The sequence below is a fragment of the Lepidochelys olivacea genome (assembly GCF_965140295.1).
Source record: "Lepidochelys olivacea isolate rLepOli2 genome assembly, chromosome: 10".
NCBI classification, from domain to species: domain Eukaryota; kingdom Metazoa; phylum Chordata; order Testudines; family Cheloniidae; genus Lepidochelys; species Lepidochelys olivacea.
The window spans coordinates 61,689,208-61,708,204 of NC_140420.1; the positions used below are offsets into that span (position 1 = coordinate 61,689,208).

Below are 18,997 nucleotides of genomic sequence, written 5' to 3' on the forward strand. Positions count from 1 at the left end.
TTGGAAACATGAGTTACAAGTAACTATCTTTTGTAAAACATTTAAACGTCAAAGTTTTAAGAATGAAGCCTTTTGAGTATTTATAAAAGAAATCAGTTTCAATAAGGATCTTTCTAGAATTCTTTGTCTGGGTTTCAAACAAAGGCTTTTCTCTTTGCAAAGGGGAGGGGTAAACAGTCCCACTTGCTCATGTAATAGTTCTGATAACACATCCTAAGCATCACTCTTCTTTAGACTATCCTGAATAAAGAATATCATCACAATCTTTCACATAATCAGGTCTCTTTCTAAAACATAATATCCTATGAAGTTTGTTTCAAGAGATAAAGATCATGTCTATGCCAAACTGATGTCTTGTACAAAGGGAAGGAATCCTGTTCTTTGTTGAGTGTTTGTTTGTCTTTTGGTTCCTAAATTTTTAATCTACCACTTGTAGTACATTTACAACTTTCCACTAAAGACTTCTATCATATTCTATACAAAGCAAAAATCATTATAACTAATGTATACAAATTTCAAAACATAGTATAAGAGAAAATAATACAGAATGTTAAAGCAAAATAAAAGCTACAAAACTGCATCCTAGAAGCTGTGTAAACACTTGGAGGTCTCATGGTGGTGCCTGTCACTGGTTGACAGAAAACGGAGAATTAGCTTGAACATTTCCTATACAAGCAACACAGAACATACAAATGTGAGCTGTCATATTCTCCAAGCACCATGTATGTGAAAATTCATTAAAGTCATGGGCAAATTTTAATAGCCTGAAATGATAAGAATTATAATAATAGTTAATAACCACTTTTGCATCATTATTTAGACTTGTCCTTTTCATGATATGTTGACAGATTTTGATGGTATAAAAAACACCATCCACCTTGCAGAGAAGCAGAAAAAAATGGGGTGCATAAGCTTCTTTACTGCCGAAAGATGCTCCCTCTCCCTCAAGCCCGCAGAAATCCCTCCATAACAGTTTTGTGCAGCTGACGCTCTGCAGGTATGGAGGGATTATGCTGAAGAAGGGGCAGCAGGACCCACCTTTTGTGGCAGCCTCCTCTTCTAAAACCACAGATTTTTCTGATCAGAAATCTTGCATGTCAGATTATGCTGTTTGTAGCTACAATATCTCAGGCAACATGCTGTGTGAGCTACATTTAAAGAGTCACAGGACTTTGGTACAACAGGGGGCATAAACACAGCATCGCTCCTGAGGAATTCATACTGCCAGGAAAGTGGGGGTAGAAGGAAATATGTAAGGATTTTGACTTAGGCAGATGTCCCCAGATCCACAAGGTGGAGGCTGGAATTCCTGATGGACCCTTAGGATCTGTCCATCATTAGGATCACCGTCCCATCTGTGTGCGCCCTACCATAGTTTACCTTTACTGTGGTTCTTAGTCAATATGTATGTGTCCTCTCACTCTAGTGACCATACCCTACATTTCTTGGCTAATATCAGCAAAGTCCACAAACTCTTCTGCCTGGAGACTGACTTATGTATCAAGTTGATATCCTAATACTGAAAATTTTTCCAGGTACTTTTTTGTCATGACTCAGTCCCTTGCTCTCCTATTTATATCCTCATCTAATCTATTCTTTTTGTGCACCGAGAGCCAACTTCTTCCCTCAGATGCATGCCCTGAATTCTGAGGACAGAATTCTTTCCCCTGGGAGTTGTGTGGGTAAATTCTTCTGTGATTCCACAACGAGGCAATTAATCTTGGACATTTTAAATCCCTTCTCTGAATTTCCTAGTGTTTCATGTCTTTCTTTCAGATTGTAAGCTGTTTGGGACAGGACTGTCTTCTTTTCTTAGTCAGCTAGAGGTTGACTGAATGGCAATGGGTTCTAGTAAAAAAGGTTAAACACTTGATCTCAGTGAATTGCATGCAATGAATCTTGTAAAGAGTGAAGCGGTGGAAATAAAAATAGTTAGAGAAAAGATGGTTTGGAGCAATATTTTCATAAATTTTTCAGCTGACATAGTACTGTGGTTCAGCATGCAAGGTTACTTCTGTCACACTTTTTAATGGGTCAGCTGAAAGTTATAAGTAATTATAGCTGATCCCAAATCTGCAGTTCTGTCGGTTTTTTTAAAAGAAGACTTACAATTTTTGTTGGCTATTCATTAACAGTAATTGTGGGTAGGAGATAGTTGTGCTGGGATAATAATATCACATTAATAATATCACAATAAGTGGAGCTAAAATGATGGTGTGTAGAACTCACCTTGAATACAATTTAAATTAGATGAAAAAGCCTGGATAGCAAGGGCCACATCAGAGAGAGTGAATCTCGATATTCTCACTAGGCTCAGATGAACAAAAGTGTTCTGGGCTATAGCTGCTACCCTGATCATCCATGAGGAGCCCAAGATCTTCAAATGTCATGTTGCACTGCCTCAGATAGAGGTTCCAGTTATCAATCTTCCCGTCTCTTCTATCTTTCCCTCCATACACAAACCTTGTCTCCATCTTACCTGGAATGAGTTGCAGACAGCTAGGCCCCTTCCAAACTCTGCACTTTTGGGACAATTTTTCCACTGTATCAACTGGCTTATAACTGATAGAAATATAGAGCTGGGGCTCCTCAGCACATTGAATACATCGCAGCCCATGTCCTCTAAAGATCCTTTCTAGTAACCTCAGATACACATTGGACGGGAGGGTGATGAATGAGACAGGGGTCCTTTTGGGGGGGGGGGAAATAGTATATGGTTATGTAATTAAAGACTGTATCCTAGTGCATTCATGCATGATGTGGGAAGGGGTGGCGGGGAACTGTTGTTGTCTACTTGATTTTGCGACCTTAATGTTCTTTTAACATAGGTTAGGGTTTGGGGGCGGGGTTTTAATAGAATTTCGTACATGTTTCTTTTTTAAAAAAGCACATTGAAAAAACAGAATTTCTATTACATGGACCTCCACATGAGTCATCAGCAAGGTTGACCTATAGACAAACCACACAGACCTCTGCCACCTACTACTTCTACCAGGTTTCAGAGTAACAGCCGTGTTAGTCTGTATTCGCAAAAAGAAAAGGAGTACTTGTGGCACCTTAGAGACTAACCAATTTATTTGAGCATAAGCTTTCGTGTAGCTCACGAAAGCTTATGCTCAAATAAATTGGTTAGTCTCTAAGGTGCCACAAGTACTCCTTTTCTTTTTACTTCTACCAGTTATCCTATTATCTTCTCATCATCATAGTTTGTCATTCCAAAACCACAGCCAGACCAGGTGGTGTCACTTATTTCAAATAGTTATCTAGAGATATAGGATGTTGACAGGGAAAACGGCATCAGACAGTGTGGAAGTGTTTGCCCTGACACTCCACTTTCAAAGGTCATTCCTCAGCTTCTACGTGGTCATATTGTTACCAGTCTTTCCATCCCAGCTCGATTTAGAGTACATCATTGTTTTTGTTCATAGTCTGTGCCTGGGGGAGTTTTCAGAAGGAACCAGGTTCTCCAAGATCATTTGCATTTCTCACCATTTTGTTACGCATTAGCCTTCTGTGGTGGTATTTTGGGGTAAAGGATTTCCAGACGCAAAACTCTTTCTGGACTTCCACCTCTTGGGTGGTGGAATGTGTCCATGAACTGGTTGTCTTGGAGCATGCATGTGTTTTTGTTTCTCCTTTTTTACTGAAGGCGGTATGCACAATTGCTCTGTGGGGATAGCACATAGGAGCTATGTGTGGGGATGGAGTATGTTCAGTGTAGATGGTCATCAAGGAATAATGCTGCCGGCCTCTAACAGTATATCTGAAATCATGATTGTGTCGTGTGATGCAGTGATGGCAGTAATCTTTCCTGAAGACCCTACAAGGCTTTATTTGTAAACAGGGATTAAAACAGTACAACAGTCACCCAGTGCTGGACAGGCCAGCTACGATTGCCACACCCCCAAAACAAGCACCAGAAGCAAAAAAAAAAAAAAAAAGTGATGGAAACCATGCAAACCCAACTGTGCCACTACATGCTTCTGGGCCCCATGTTCTCTTTTTCCCTCCTTTCCCTGTTTTCTGCTCACCTGGTGCTGGGGACGGGGGAAGTATCCACAGGAGAGATGTTGAAGAAGGAAGGCTTCATGGTATTTAGTTGCTCTGCCCAGCTGCTCAAGAGACCTGAATGCACGGGCCGCCCAGACATGGAGTTGTCCAAGCTACTGCATGCCTGAGGGTACTTTGCAGGGGCATCAGGCTGTGGTGTGGGGGATGGCATCAGGAGATGGTGCTTTTGCAGCCATGATGGACATGAGTTGCCAAAACAGTTCTCTCTGTTGAGCTCTGTCCTCCACCCTTAGCCCCGTTTCTGTTCCAGGAACTGCTGTTAAAACCCTGTACTTCACCTGGGTGACAAGCCTCACCCTTTCCTCCTGCCTGTCAGCATACCATTGCTCCTGTTTTTCGCCCCTCTGCTTCTGGTATAGGACCTGCTGGTCAGCCCTCTCAAGAACACTGACCATAACTTCATCACGAAAATGCTTCTTTTTGCAACGGTCTGTGAAACTACATTGGGCCAGGGATCAAGTTTCTGATGAAGAGCAGGCAGTAGAGATTGAGGGACCAGAAACAGGATCAGAAACAGAGGGTTATTGTCAAACGTAGTTCAACAGAGGAGCACTGAATATTTACACTTCTAAAAAAACAACATATATTTGAAGGGAATGCTTCAGTCCACATACTCTCTCTGGACACAGTTCTAGAAGTTCAGGGACAATTGTAAGGTTAAAATTACAACCTTTTTTTCTTCCTTATGCCAGTTAGTTAGGAATTTTTTATAGGTAGGGGTGAGTGCGGAGAGTGCCCTTGCTGCAAAAGGCTTTTTCTGTCATTTTGCATTTTGGAGGACACAGCTGTTCCTGTGGTGCCCTATCGGTAAAGGGAAATATTATTCCAAGCTGCTGGTGGGAATCCTGCGGTGTGTGCAGCAGCAGTACATCTGGTGACAGAACAGCACATCTGTTAGTGGAGTGGGCTTGTCTTCTATAGAGGGAGCCTGGAAAATATGCCCTTCCCAGCAGTGTGACTAATTATCTTGAGTTCCTGCAGCAGGAAAAGTTTGCAGCTATCAGCAACCAGGACTGGGTCAGAATCCATGAGGGAATTAAGAAGAAGCTGTGTTAGTTCACACAGGGCTTCCCCTGTTATTGCTGCACACAAACATGCAGAACTCTTCCTCTTTCCTCCTCTCTGGCACAGGGAAGGGTAGGGGGCAGGAGGATGCCGAGGCTTTGTGATACAATTTACCATTATGGACACACGTTGGTAGCCAGGGCTTATCATAACTTTTGTATTGTTTCTTAGAGCAGAAATCCCTCCCATTACTGTAATAATAAACTGTATTGGAATCATAAACTGACCAGGCTCTGGGACGGCTTCTGTCTCCGTTGGGCTTGCTGCAAGCTCAGAGCCAGGCTGTTCTGCCAGGGGTGGAACAAACAGCTCTTCCGAGTAGGGACCTAAAATTTGCTATTGATCCTGATTGATCCTGGGGCTGGCTACATGAATGAAGTCACTTCATGCACCTCACTTGGAACCTGCTTCTGGCTCCCATCAGTCCCCACAGTGGCTTCAGCAGCTAGTAGGGCACCATCCTGACTGACCAGGTCGTCAGGAAGCACAGTTGGCTCTGTGCTGGGCAAACTCATAAAATGGGCATGTCATTGGCAAGTTGTCTGGGGTGCTAGTTCTTGTCCCTGGCCTTCCGGTACTCACTCTTCAGCCTCTTAATATACTCCCTGCGCTGATCACCTGTCTGGAAAATCTGCAAAGCTGCAAGCTCTCTGGTGGTATGAGTGGTCATTTTTAGCTCTCATATTTAGCTCATTCATATTTTTAGTTCTCTGGTGGTATGCATGGTCATTCCTGGTGCTTTTTGCTGAAGTCGACAGTTTTACTGGCCTTGCACCAGAGATTCACCAAAATTTGGCTGGGCTCCCATGACCATGAAGTAGCATGCTTTGCAAAAGGCTTGCTCTGTTTGGTCTCCATTGCAAATCCAGGAAGCTCTCTGATGCTGGGCTTTTAGCTTGGTGATCAGAAGAGAATGGATTAACACTGACTTGAGCTGGTGCCTTATGCCAAGGGTGTGTGTGTGGCTTCTGTTTTCAGTAGAGTCTATTGGAGATTGTTGGGATAGAGAGGACTAAGGAAATTGCCCCATAGAATTGTGGAATACTTCTGGCAGCCTCCCAGTATGACTCAAGCGGGGCTGCATCTACACTGCAAAGCAATAGGGCTTGGAACCTGGGTCCCAGCTTGATTCATGCTCAGACCCTGCAGCGCTGTAGGGTCTTGGGACCCTGTGTCCAAGCTCTGGGTTAGGCTTGAGCCCAAGCTTAAGCCCACGCTTACTTCACAATGTAGACATACCCTCACAAACCTGTCCTGAGATGTGTGTCATGATATTTTCATAGGCTTATACCTTGTCCAGATTTGACTGGATTTTTACATGGATGGCAAAACACACATCCCTGACAAATTTTTAGTCCCTGCTCCAAAGCCGGGAGGTGCTAGAGCTTCTCGGTGAAAATCATTGTAAGACTTTTTCTGCATGGGAAAAAATGTACTTTCCCCTAAGTGTGTTCTTGGAAGCAGCTGAAATGTTTTTGTTGAAATGTTCCAAAAAAATTCAGCCTGAGGCAGCAGAGAAAATTTCAGACCAAATGGTAAAAGTTTGGTAGAGTTATAACCAAGTGAATACAGGATCTTATATGGAAAGGGTTAGGCACCCTTAAATATAGCCGTCACTAACAACATTGCCTGTAATTGTCTATGGTTCCTAGTCCTCTTTCCCTTGCTTCTCTCTACTTACCTGTCTAGTAAGTTACTCAGAGCAGGCATTTATTTTTGTGCTTACCATTTGGAAAGTGCCTAGTACATAGTCATGCTGCTGTGAATACATAATTAATAAGTGTAGTATAGTTGAAATCAGTGGAGTTAAACAAGGAATGAATCTGGCCTATTCCATATGCAACTCTAAGCTTAGAACTAGGTAAAGTTTTATGTAACTGTGGATTTGATTTTGACATTTAATACATAACTTTTTTATTTCAGCAAACTGGTACCAGCCATGTCCAACGGCCTTTTACTATCTTGCCAGTAAAGACAAAATGGAACAACATAAGCTTTCATGTTCTCTTATTTGATCTGGAAAAACTTGTAGAACTTTTACTGTCATCTCAACTCAGTGGACTGAAATCATCAAATTCATTCCACAGTTATGACATTTTAAAAAGAGCCAAAAGCACAGCAGAGAAAAGGACACTAATGTTGAAAAGAAATAAAACTGCTGGCTCTCTCTTCCCAATGGATGGGCAAGTAAAAAATGCTTGTGAAAAAAAGGTCCATAGGGATAATAATGCAGCGAGGTCTTTGGAAGAAATTGGTGGCATCAAAAGACATAAAAAAATGAAGAGTTCAAAAAAGATTAGACTGCAGCCATCAGGAAAAATTGATGCTAACGTCACCACAGACACAGTTAAACTGCTTTTGTCATGTCTCTTACCATGGGGTGTGGATAAAGAATTAGACAATCACTGTGTTAGATATTTAGATCTCTTCAGACTTCAGTGTCCAGTTTCTTTTGGACTAGTATCAAATGGAAATCACATATCACTAATGCTGCCAGGATGGAATTGTAATCACTGTGGTGTGGTGGAAGAACATACGCCAATTAACTTGTTTTCCAGAAAAGTGCTAGATTTGTCAGACAAGTACATCACTGCAGGCCAAGGACAAATTGGAAAGAAATATGGACTAGACCATAATGCTGATGGCATACAAGGATCACAAATTGTATTCTACTTATTGAGCAGAATATCTTTAGTCAACAGGATAGTTACTTTGCCTTTGGAATTCACCAACACAATTGACAGGTAAGAACTTTTTCTTATCAGTTATTTTCCTTAATAAAGGGAAAGCTATGGGGAAAAAAATCCAGGCTTTTGTATTCTTAAATGTAGACAGTTATATAATGGAGCTCACAACAAACTTGGTCAGGCTTATTTCCATGGACATTCTTTGAAGTAGGGAGAGATTTTTGGAGGAACGAGGTGTTCTCTCAGAATATGAGAGGAGTAAGTATTATCTTTCTGTTTAACAGAAGAGCAACCAGAGGCACAGAGATTTTGTCAAGGTCTGAATCAGAGTTGGGAATACAACTAGGATCACCAAGCTCCAATTCCCATGCCTTTACCTCAAGATCAATCTTTCTCCCCCAGTACTGAAAGTGAAACTACTGGGTCCCTTCAAAATAAAAGCACAGCCACATATAGGGCAGACTTCTTTGCTGTTCTAACTTCCATTCCCAATAGCTGACATGACTCCTTCAAGGCAGTGGCTCCATGGCCAAAGCAAATTAAACATCAGAAACAGCCTTGCTTAGTTCCCCTACCTAATACAAAGAGACAAAACCCAATAGTTAAAGCAGCTGCTGGGAGCTGATGCTGAATGCATCACCTGCCCCTATGTTTTGAGAACCTGTCCCAAATTCCATTTACATTACTCAAAACAAATTTACTTAACTCAATCCTTTTTCAGCATCAAAGGAAAAATAACACGTTCAACATTCTTTGACCAAGCCAAGTGGAGCACACTAATCAGGCAATAGATATCGTCCATAGACTGTTGTTATTCAGCAAACCTAGACCAGTCTCAGTTGAGTACTTTAGAGTGACTCCACTGTTTCTGATGCCATGTGGTTTTCCATTAATTTAGATGGAATAAATGGGTATAAAGAGTCAAAGGTATTAGCATGACCCAGTCACTGTACAACATTAGACAATGTTACCAGGGTTCAGGATTTGGGGTACAGTGACTTCGGTTTGCGTAGTTCCGTTGCAAACACACAAGAAATGCATGCCACAAATTGGAAATTTGTTGGTTAGAATACAAGAGAAAAGGAGGTAAAGCAAATTATAAGATACTTTTAAGTTTAAATTGTATGTTCATATTTAAAAAACACAACCAAAGCCTATCAAAGTCTCTCTTAAAAGAGAGGAGATCAGTTAGTCTCTTATTTCGTTGGGCGGGAAGGAAAAGTTCAGTTGTATTGCTCAGGGCTGAGATGTGAAGGATGGTCACTTTTCCTGCTTTTGACATGGACAGACAGGATAAGTGGCAGGCTAGCAAAGGTGGGGAAAATATGGCTTTTTGTTGATTTTCTTAGGATTCCAGGCAGCAGGTCAGTCATGGGTGGATGCCCTGCCCCAGAGAGCTTACAAACGAAATATAAGACAAGAAGAAACAAATGAATATGGATCTGGGAGAGTACAAGAATGCAGTGAGACAATATTGGTCAGCATGAGAGGCTGTGGTCTCAGTATCTTACTGACGTAAGCATTGTGAAGTTTTTTATAGGCATTCCTATATAGGAGAGTTTTAATTAGGATAGAGGTTGCTCAAGGGCATATGCAGAACCAGTGTATTTCCTGGCTGCTTTGGCCATACTATAGCCAGCCCTGCCCATTTTTCAGGCTGCACTCCTACTCCTTGCCTCTCAGACACAGCAAATTTCAGAATCTAGTTTTATAGCCTCTCTGCGAAGTGCAATATGTTGTCTACTTTCTCATGCTCTACCCTGCATATCTCACCAGAAATCCTAATCAGCTCACAACAGTGTGACTGCAAAAACTTTTGCATTTTTGCCAACAGTTAGTTGATCCCATAAGTTCTGAATTATTTCGAGCCTTTCCCTCTTATGATCTGATGACATCTTAATAAGATTCCCCTCATTTCCACCATCTCTGTGTCCTAGTATAGTTTGAAACTGAATTTTGCCCCCACATTGAACTCCAGGAACTTTTTCCAGTCACAATGTCAGCTCCACCACCTATTTTTTTTCCTGAATAAGCAAAGATATGAGCAGAGCAGGTTATGTAAACGATTTTGTATTGCTTCCCTGCATCAGTAAAACTATGAGTAATGCCCTGTCACAGTCAAGAACCATTATATTCACATAGAATCAAAATTGTGGAGAGTGGAACTATTAGACAAGGTTACTGAGACAAAAGCGTTAAGGTCCTATAAACCAGCAATTAGCTGTCATTGTGAGAGGAATGGAATACAGCCATAGGAATTAGCTCCAGTTTTCTTTAGATTTTTGTATTTTTAAAAGAAGTGCTACCAAAACTTCAAGTCAAGCAAGGAAACAAAGGACACAGTACTCCCTCACCATGACAGTGTTTTCTTTCTGTGTGAGTAATAGTAAAGGCTTTTCAATAATATTTTCTATCTGAAATATTTTTTTATAATTTATGAACAGCGATTTAAAGGGTCAGTCTGCCCAGGCCTTATGAAATGTAACCATTATCACAGCAATGCAAGGCTGGAATAAAGATGTGACTCATTAATTCATGGTTTAAATGAATGGGTGCAATGGGGCCAGCTTTCAGCTGGAGTAACTTGACATAGTTCTATTGATTTCAATGAAGTTACACTGATTGACATTTCAATGAAGTTACACTGATTTACAATAGCTTGGCCCAATTTTTATTAACTTATTTATTAACTAGTAATACAGAAACAAAATCATGTCCGTCTCTGTGCCCAGCAGTCAACCGTTTCATAGGAACTTATGAAGACCCTTGTTTCCTTCGCTCTCTGAAAATATGTCCAGAGTCAAATGGGATTCAGGTTATGCCTCAGAACTTTCGGACTTAGTCTTCACCAGGTCCATTCTTGCAAAGACTAGGGCTGTGACAATGGGATGTAATAATCTGTGCTCAACATCCCTTTTCCCATGCCTCCCCACATAACCCATCCTCACTCACTGCCAGTTTTGTGCTCAGAGTTAGGATAAGCTCTGGCCACAATAAGGATAATGAGCCATTCAGTAATGGACTCTTGCCCAATTAAAAGTTGCAGTGAAACTATACAAGTGCACCTGGCCCAATCGGTCTAATTTAAATCACAAGCACATACTTACCTTGAAAAGTAGCATGGTTGGCCCAGCTGAGCCTACCAAATGCTCATTGGAAAAATAAATAAAAATTCAATTCCAATTTGCCATGCCACTGAAGGAACCCATCAGTAAAGCAGGGAAAAAGAAGGCTGGAGGTACAGATGGTTTGTCTCATACGACCCTTGCTCCACTGGAGGAAAAGATGGGAAAGGATCCAGTGCTGAGCCAGAGGGATTCAAACTCAACAACATCAAGGTGGAAAAAAGCCTACCAACAACTGCCACCCTGAGCAGGGTTTGGGTGGAAGCCCAATTTATTTCCATGGTGCTCTGCCAGTGCTGTTAAAGCAAGGGTAGATTACTTAGATTGTAAACTCTTTGGGGAAGAGACTGTCTTTTATTCTGAGTTTGAACTGCACGTAACACGATTGAACCCTGGTCCATCGCTGGGGCTTCTAGGAACTACTGCAGCACAAATTAAAAATAATAATATGAATGGTTTGTAGAATATGAAGTCATCCTGATTTTCTTCCAATGTATTTATTATTTGTAAGTTTCCACCTAATGGTTTGGATCAATATTTTTCAGGCTATAGTTTGTTTATGAACAGTTAACTACTTACTGTTCTGTTATTTGTGTTATCTAGTTGGTCACCTAAGTCACACAGTATCTCTTTTTCTCTTCTTCGATGGCTGAAAGTTTTTGAACCTGAGACTAATGAACAATGAACAACATGCTTCTGGTGCAGAATTTCAGACCAGTAGTTATCTGTACTAAAATTAATGACGTTGTTGGGATTCACAAACATTTTCACAGAAGTCTGCTGTCCAAAAACAGTAACAAATTACAAATCACATGAGCCAAGAAATCATCATGAACTGAGCTGAGTGCTTTAATTCATGGAAATATTTATGAATCTGTTTTTGTTTTGTTTTGTTTTGTTTTTTTGCTATTTGATCAGCTTTCTAACACTGGAACTTACAGTAAAAATATCTCTGATTATAAAATCAGAGAAAAGAACAATTGGGATATGGTTGCTTGGTAAAGATATTAGCCATGTTACTATTATAATAAACCTTTTGCATTACTCTGCTTCCTATCAATATGCTCATGAAAGAGCAGGACAAACTAGAAGGTAAACGATCTTCAAAGATTTTTTTCTCTTTCTGCCTTTTCAAATTTGTATCTATATTAATCCCTTAAAGATACTACTATCAAGTACAGGAGGCTTCTAGAATTGTTCAGTATTTTTAGGCCTCCTTTAATTTTATGATTTACTGCTAGTTGAAACGAATGGGAAAAACAATAAAGGAAGTACATTTTTTTAATATGTGCAATTAAAATATATTTTGTACAATATAATAAAAGTTAGCTCTAAAATTCAAATTGCCTATTGCACTAACACTTTTACTCAGTACTAAAAGTAAAGATGTACAAATAATTCATGAAAGAGATCCTGAATACAGAATTTTCATTGTATTTTGTTTGTGTAATGATATAAGAAAGTTCTTCATAGTAAGTTCTGTGGCCCAGATGCTGAAGTAATTACACATTGACTTCAGTAAGAATATAGCATGAGTAGGGACTGCAGAATTTGATCCTGTATTAACGTCACAGTGTATTCACCATTGTTTTAAAACGTGTATGCTTAGGGAGTATTCTCACCTGAATAGCTACATATCTTAGGAACTGATGAAAGTTCTTCTGTCATTGAAAATCTTCTTTTAATTCCATCTGCACATGGACAATGTTGAAGTTATTGAGAGTTGCTAGGGCTTATCACCTTTCGGGATTTGTTTGTATATGTGTGCTTAGGTGTGTGTGTGTTTTAAATAGAAGGTAAAGGGCCAAAATGTACAAACACTACTGGGCATTGGACTGTTCCCAAAAGTAAGTGCCTTTCATGGTTGTGGCAGGGTCGGTTCCTATATTAAAAGTAATAAGAATAATAATTAATAATGCAGTGGCTGTTATAAGTGTATAGACTTGAATATGTGCTAATGGAACATTTGTCAAAGTTTTTGTAAGTATTATGTAGTGATTTAATGTTTGTTTGATTTTTAGTCCACAGAAATTAGAATCTGTACGTAACAAGGGGAGAAGTTCAGAAACATTCAGCCCTTCATTTTCCATTTTTTATGGAGAGTTACCAAACTGTAAGTATGGAAGGATGCAGTAATGCTAACACATATACAGTATTTTTGTTTTTATTTGTTTTATGTGTTATGTTAGACACAATGCATTATATAAGTATAAACACTGAAATCCTTTTATATTAGTACAATTTTTTTATTGCCCTTTACATCCATTGGAGTTTAAATTGGCTTTTTTAAATTCTTCAAATACAGTAGTTAGACGAGTTTAAGCTTGAAGTGCTCTGTTCTTTTCTTATGTGATGATCACAAAAGCATGTAGACAACATGTTGACTATAAAGTGGAATCTAGAATACATTTTGTGTGACAAGAAAATATCCAATTGCATTTCCTAAGGCATTTTCTAGCCATGTGAAAAACAAGAGCGAATGTAATGAAACAAACACTGACTTTTTTCCCATCCAATTCTATCTCCCTCAGCAACATCACACACACACTCAACAAAATACCTCAACCTTCAAGCAAACTGTTGCCTTTGTAATACTGCAGTCATCTTGCTGTTTGGATAATGTCCTTAGACTTTTGGTTTAGGGCAGAATAAAATAATCTTGGCACTTTAACATCTCTTAGGCAATAGTTTACCAATCTTGCCCTGAAAACCAGTCAATATTTGTTTGTTTTTACAACATGCAACCAACCAACCAATTTTCTAGAACAACATTAGGTAGCATATGGATGACTTATTTGTCTGCCTGTTTTGCCAAACAAACATAATGTGGTTCTAATACATAGTAAATCCTATGTAACTTTATAATACAAATTCATTAAGGCCAAATCCTGACCCTTTTCTATGTGAAAGTCAGGTATACATGCAAATGAGCTCCTAAGCCTCTGTGCACAACCAGTCTTCTATAGATCCTTCCTTCTCTGTTTTCTGCTCAGGAATTACGGAGTTTATTTTACCTTTGAGACTTCAGTACCCCATGCAGGCATGCCTGGAAGGGGAAAGAGAAGGGACAGGAAGTGACTGGGAAATATAGGGTAACATGACGGAGGACTTAGGGATTTTTGCCTTGGGGTCGGAACCAGATTGCGCTGGGCTCTTCGGTCTGATGAGCCCTTCTCTCTGGATAACACATCTGTTCTGGATGTGCAAACTAGAACCACTAGATCTGAGCAGTAGAGACCTCACAGTCTTTCCAAGAGTGAGTACTGGCTCCACTTCCTGTGACATCAAGGAGACATTGCCTCCCTTCAGAATCCCAGGGCCTGATTCTTCTGTACCTTGTACCTTGTATACTGATTTATAGCTGTACAAAGTGGATGGGTGAATCCAATCAAATCAGAATGGTACCATTTTACACTCTCTTTGCACTAACTGGGGCCAACCCACAAGTCTGGTGTTTTGGCACAAGACAAGAGTGAAGGACAAAGTTGGATATACACTTCCTTTAGCCCTTTTTCCATCTAGGGACTACCCCTCTGCTATAGAGTGGGGCTGAAAAGGGATCTGTTCTGCCCCTGTAGAAAGTTAGTGCAGGTACAGGGCAGTTGTCACATGTGCCTGTTGGTAACTACCCCAGAGGGTCTTTACACCAAATAGGGATAGCTGGAATGTAGCCATACTCTGGCCACAGTTCATTCCCCACACCTGGGGTTTTGTAGAGCCAGCTATGCCAGCTCTTCACCAGCAAGGATTTTCCCACAGTGTGGGAATCCTGAGCTGATTCAGCAGGCTCAGATTAGAGAAGTAAATTATCATTTGAACCTTGTTTTAAATAATTAGTTACTATTTAAAGATATGGTAGATTGGGTTGGGGCAGCGCAAAAGAGAAAATGTTACTTGTCACTATGTCATCTTGGTCTTATAGCTGTATAAATAGGGCCAAATCTTTAGTCCTTATTCAAATAAAGCCCTTACTTGAGTGAATGGAAGCTTTGCCTGAACCAGGACAGAGTGTGAACTGATTAAGGACTTCAGGACTTGGCCCATGTGAAACTGTAAATGTTATCATTATTTTTCTATTACTTGTTTTCCCTGAAATTACAACTTCTTTGTATTAACTCCCCAACTGTGTCAAGTGAAGTTTGCAGGAATTTCCTTCCTCTATTATAATTTTAACATTCCCTTAAACTACCTCATGACGCCAGTCAGCAGCTATAGCCAAAATTAACCTACAATAGAGCTTTGATGATCAATGTAACAAAGTTAGCAAAATGATAGAAAAAGACAAGGAAAAGATCAAAAAGAAAATTCACCTGACCAGCACTACATGAAAAAACATTGAAAACTCAATTTAAAAATGGAAAAGAACAGTTTTACTGTGATATTCTCATTTTTGCTTCTCTCTCATTTTTGGCATTTTTAATATTCTCTGCATTTGACATTGTTTGTGTCAAATCAGTTAATAAAAATATAACCTCTTGTGCCATTTCTTTCATGCTGTAAAACTGCATTGCATGGTCTTTCTTTTCTTTCTTTCCCTATAGATATATGGATGGATGGCTGTGTAAGTACTGTACAATTGCTTTTGTCAGTCTCTGTCTTTTATATATTATAAAAGGACTTACACAGTACAAGTGCAATTGTACTTACGCAGCCATCAACTGAAAGGCACAGTGAACCAAATCAGATTGTGCTAATTCACACCACAAATTTTGCAGTCTTCTCCACAAAGCATCTGCATAATTCTGTAAACCCCACAAACTGCACTGCAGCAATCCAACCTTTTTTAAATGTGGATGATAATGTATTGTTTTATCAGGATACTTTAGGTCTCTGACAATATTTTAATACTACCATATACAATTCAGGGCTGTAATCAGAGCATTTACTGAGCATTACTATTCAGGGATAGTCATGTTACTTTAAAGGCTGATGCAACCCACTTACTCTAAACAACATATTTATTTAGCAGCAAAGCTTATTAGCCAAATATTGGGATAAGCAGCTGATGAATGGCATTGGCTGTTACATTTCAAATGAGGAAGAACTGGATTAAACAAGAAAGTCCTACCAGTTCATGACCATGCATTTGCTCTGAAAATCATCTGAGAAGTCAGATGCACAATTTAGACCAGTCTGAGATTATCTGTGTAGCACATACCTTACAAAGGATGGACGGGTTTAACCCTAAGAGGTGGATTATTATTCTTTTATACTTATATTGTTCTTGAATATTTCAGCACTGTAAGGAGCAAATTTAGTAAAATATGAATATCCATACGTCTCCTCCACCTTTGCTGAAATCTTTATCCATAACTTTATCCATACCTTTAGCCTTGATTAATGCAATACCCCCTCTTCCCTTCCCTCCCCTGCCATGTGTTGCCACCTGCCTTTTCTCATGTGGAAAGAAACATTACCATAACCTCCAGCAAACTCATTTCAGCAGCCACTTTAAAATAGCTCCCTTTCTCCATAGTAGAGCCTGCCAGCTGGAATGGCCTTATTGTTGTGTCTCTCCTCCGCATGGACTCATCATCTAATTTAAAATATAATCAGAAAATATTTCTATTCTCCTTTGCATATTTTATTTTAACTTTATTTGTATTAATTTTTAGACTTATTATACACTAAGCACTTGTCTACATGTTTCTAGGTCAAACATTAAAACTGGTTTCCATAAAATGCAATACCCATGATTAGAATACATCAGTAATTCGCCTCGGCTGCTACTAGAGGTCAGACAATCTGACATCAGCTTGAGTACAGGAGAAAACTGGCCTTTTAGTTTCTATAGCAGTATTACATCTTCAATTATACCAAAGAAGACAATGTGATAGAAGCATAAAATGTATTTATGGAAAGAAAATCCCACCTTTGAACCATAGCATGATTTTGAAACTTTTTCTGTAACAACACTGAACATCATAGTCAGCTTGTAACAATATTGAGCGAGATCCTCAACTAGTGTAAATTGTCTTAGCTCCAATTAAAGTCAATGGAATGATGCCAGTTTGCATCTGTTGAGGATCTGGCCCATTTTCCTGATTAAATAAACTGTTGCTTTATATTTCATATATGTTTAGCACGTGAGTGATATGAGTGCAGAAATTCCAAAAATATCGCAATAATTAGGCCACCCCACTTTGTAAGTATACTCCGTTGCGGACCCTTTCGTCACAGCTTTCATTGCATTAAATGAAATTCACTGCATGCAGGAGGCTGGAGCCTCTCCATAGTTAAAAGTTCAAGCTTGCTTTTATATTGTAAGCCTGCTTTTCCTTCATCTTAAAATACTCAAAGAAAATTTCTACTTCACTTACTAAATATCTGTGATAGCTGTAGCCATGGGTGAGTTGTTTGCTGGAATTTGAGTTCAGTGTAACAAGCTTCTTTTTGAAATATGAGACTTTATTAAAAATAGTTAAGCATATTTGAATATTCTCCTAAAGCTTTTTTTTGCCTTGTCTTAGCTTAAGCATGACTTACCCTAGAAACATCAGGAGAGACTTATTTGAACGATCTTGGTGAAAGCTAGTGCACAGTATCAGTTCTGAAATGGGGACTTATTTGGGAACTGGCAAACTGACTCAAAAAGAATAAAATGTTTGCACAACCCTCTGCAAAAAGAAGCCACCAAGTTTCACTGAGCTCTAATAGACACCATGAACTAACCCTTTATAAATAAAATTTACCCATTAGATTTAGGGTTAGGGGACAAATATAAATAACTCTAATGTAATTATATATAGTACATGATATAAATATCTTACATTGATATGTCTGTGGATAAAATGAAAACAAATTATGACAAATGATTCTGTTTCAGATATGTAGCTGAACATTACAAAATTTAAAAATGTATACTGCAAGACCAGTTGAAATTTCATGTGTGTTATTTATGTGTATTTTATTGTGAGCTCATAAAGAAAATTTTGTATATTTTCAGATAAAAATGGATTCTATTTCCTTGATCCTGGGAATGTTTCACTGGTGAAACTCATTTCATGTTGGAGAGACCAATCCGTAAAGGTAGGAAATAGTGCACACTGACTGTAATAATGTCATTTTAAAGTGATGTTCACTACTATTTAGTGTAAATGTTGATATCATGATGTAATATGATAAATGTAGACTTTGGGGAAATTATCACATACATTTTGCCATTTAGATGTCCTGTGGAGAAAGAATTTTCATGTTAAACTACAGTGTATATTTATTATGAAATTATTTTGTTTTTTAGTGTATGTGGTTGGAGATGGCAAAGTAGACATGATAGTGCCTAATCTAGGTGATATTGAGTAACAGGAATCATTTTCAAATGCACAGCACTTGTATGTCTGATCTGGTGAATGTTGCTCATTTGACAAAAAAAGTTGTCAAATATAAAAGTTGCCAATAATCTTTACGTTCTAAGTTATCTTAAAAAAAAAGAAGAAGCTGTTTTATGTTCCTAGGGAAGCTCAATTTCATATGTGCTGTAGAAGAAGTGGGTATGGCCTTCTTAAAAGAATGTGTGGTCAGGGCTCCATACCTTACTCAGTATGATCCCCTCCAAGAGCAGGCCCAAAAAGTGAGCAAGTTCCAGCTTCTCAAGGCAATTTAACTTGCACCTTTGCCTGTGCTGATCTTGGTACAGGCGGTTTAATGCTCTATGGGGGACTCTAGGTGGCTGTGGGATGTCCTGATGATTACTGTAGCATAAGACTCATTTGTCATGTCCGTCAGAGGATAGGTGGCCCCTCTGAAGAGGTCAAGGGCTCAGCCTAACTCTGGCAGGCTTCACAAGGGGAAATGAGGCAACTCAGGAAGGGATCACCTGGGACTAATTAACTGAGTAGCTGGGAGGCAGATAATTAGACAGGGAAGAACTTGGGCATAACCATAGAATCATAGAATATCAGGGTTGGAAGGGACCTCAGTAGGTCATCTACTCCAACCCCCTGCTCAAAGCAGGACCAATCCCCAACTAAATCATCCCAGCCAGGGCTTTGTCAAGCCTGATCTTAAAAACCTCTAAGGAAGGAGATTCCACCACCTCCCTCGGTAACG

The 18,997-nt window shown here is 39.4% G+C and overlaps 1 protein-coding gene across 2 annotated transcripts in view; it reads left to right on the forward strand.

Annotated features, from left to right (window-relative positions):
• The window catches only part of WDR72 (WD repeat domain 72), a 177,535-nt gene that overhangs the window by 78,126 nt on the left and 80,412 nt on the right, over positions 1–18,997 (forward strand). For both annotated transcript variants that reach the window (XM_084641198.1, XM_084641199.1), the window contains 3 exons: positions 7,060–7,880; positions 12,970–13,061; positions 17,895–17,977. In XM_084641198.1, coding sequence (XP_084497324.1) covers positions 7,060–7,880; positions 12,970–13,061; positions 17,895–17,977 — 996 coding nt within the window. The remainder of the gene's footprint in view (positions 1–7,059; positions 7,881–12,969; positions 13,062–17,894; positions 17,978–18,997) is intronic.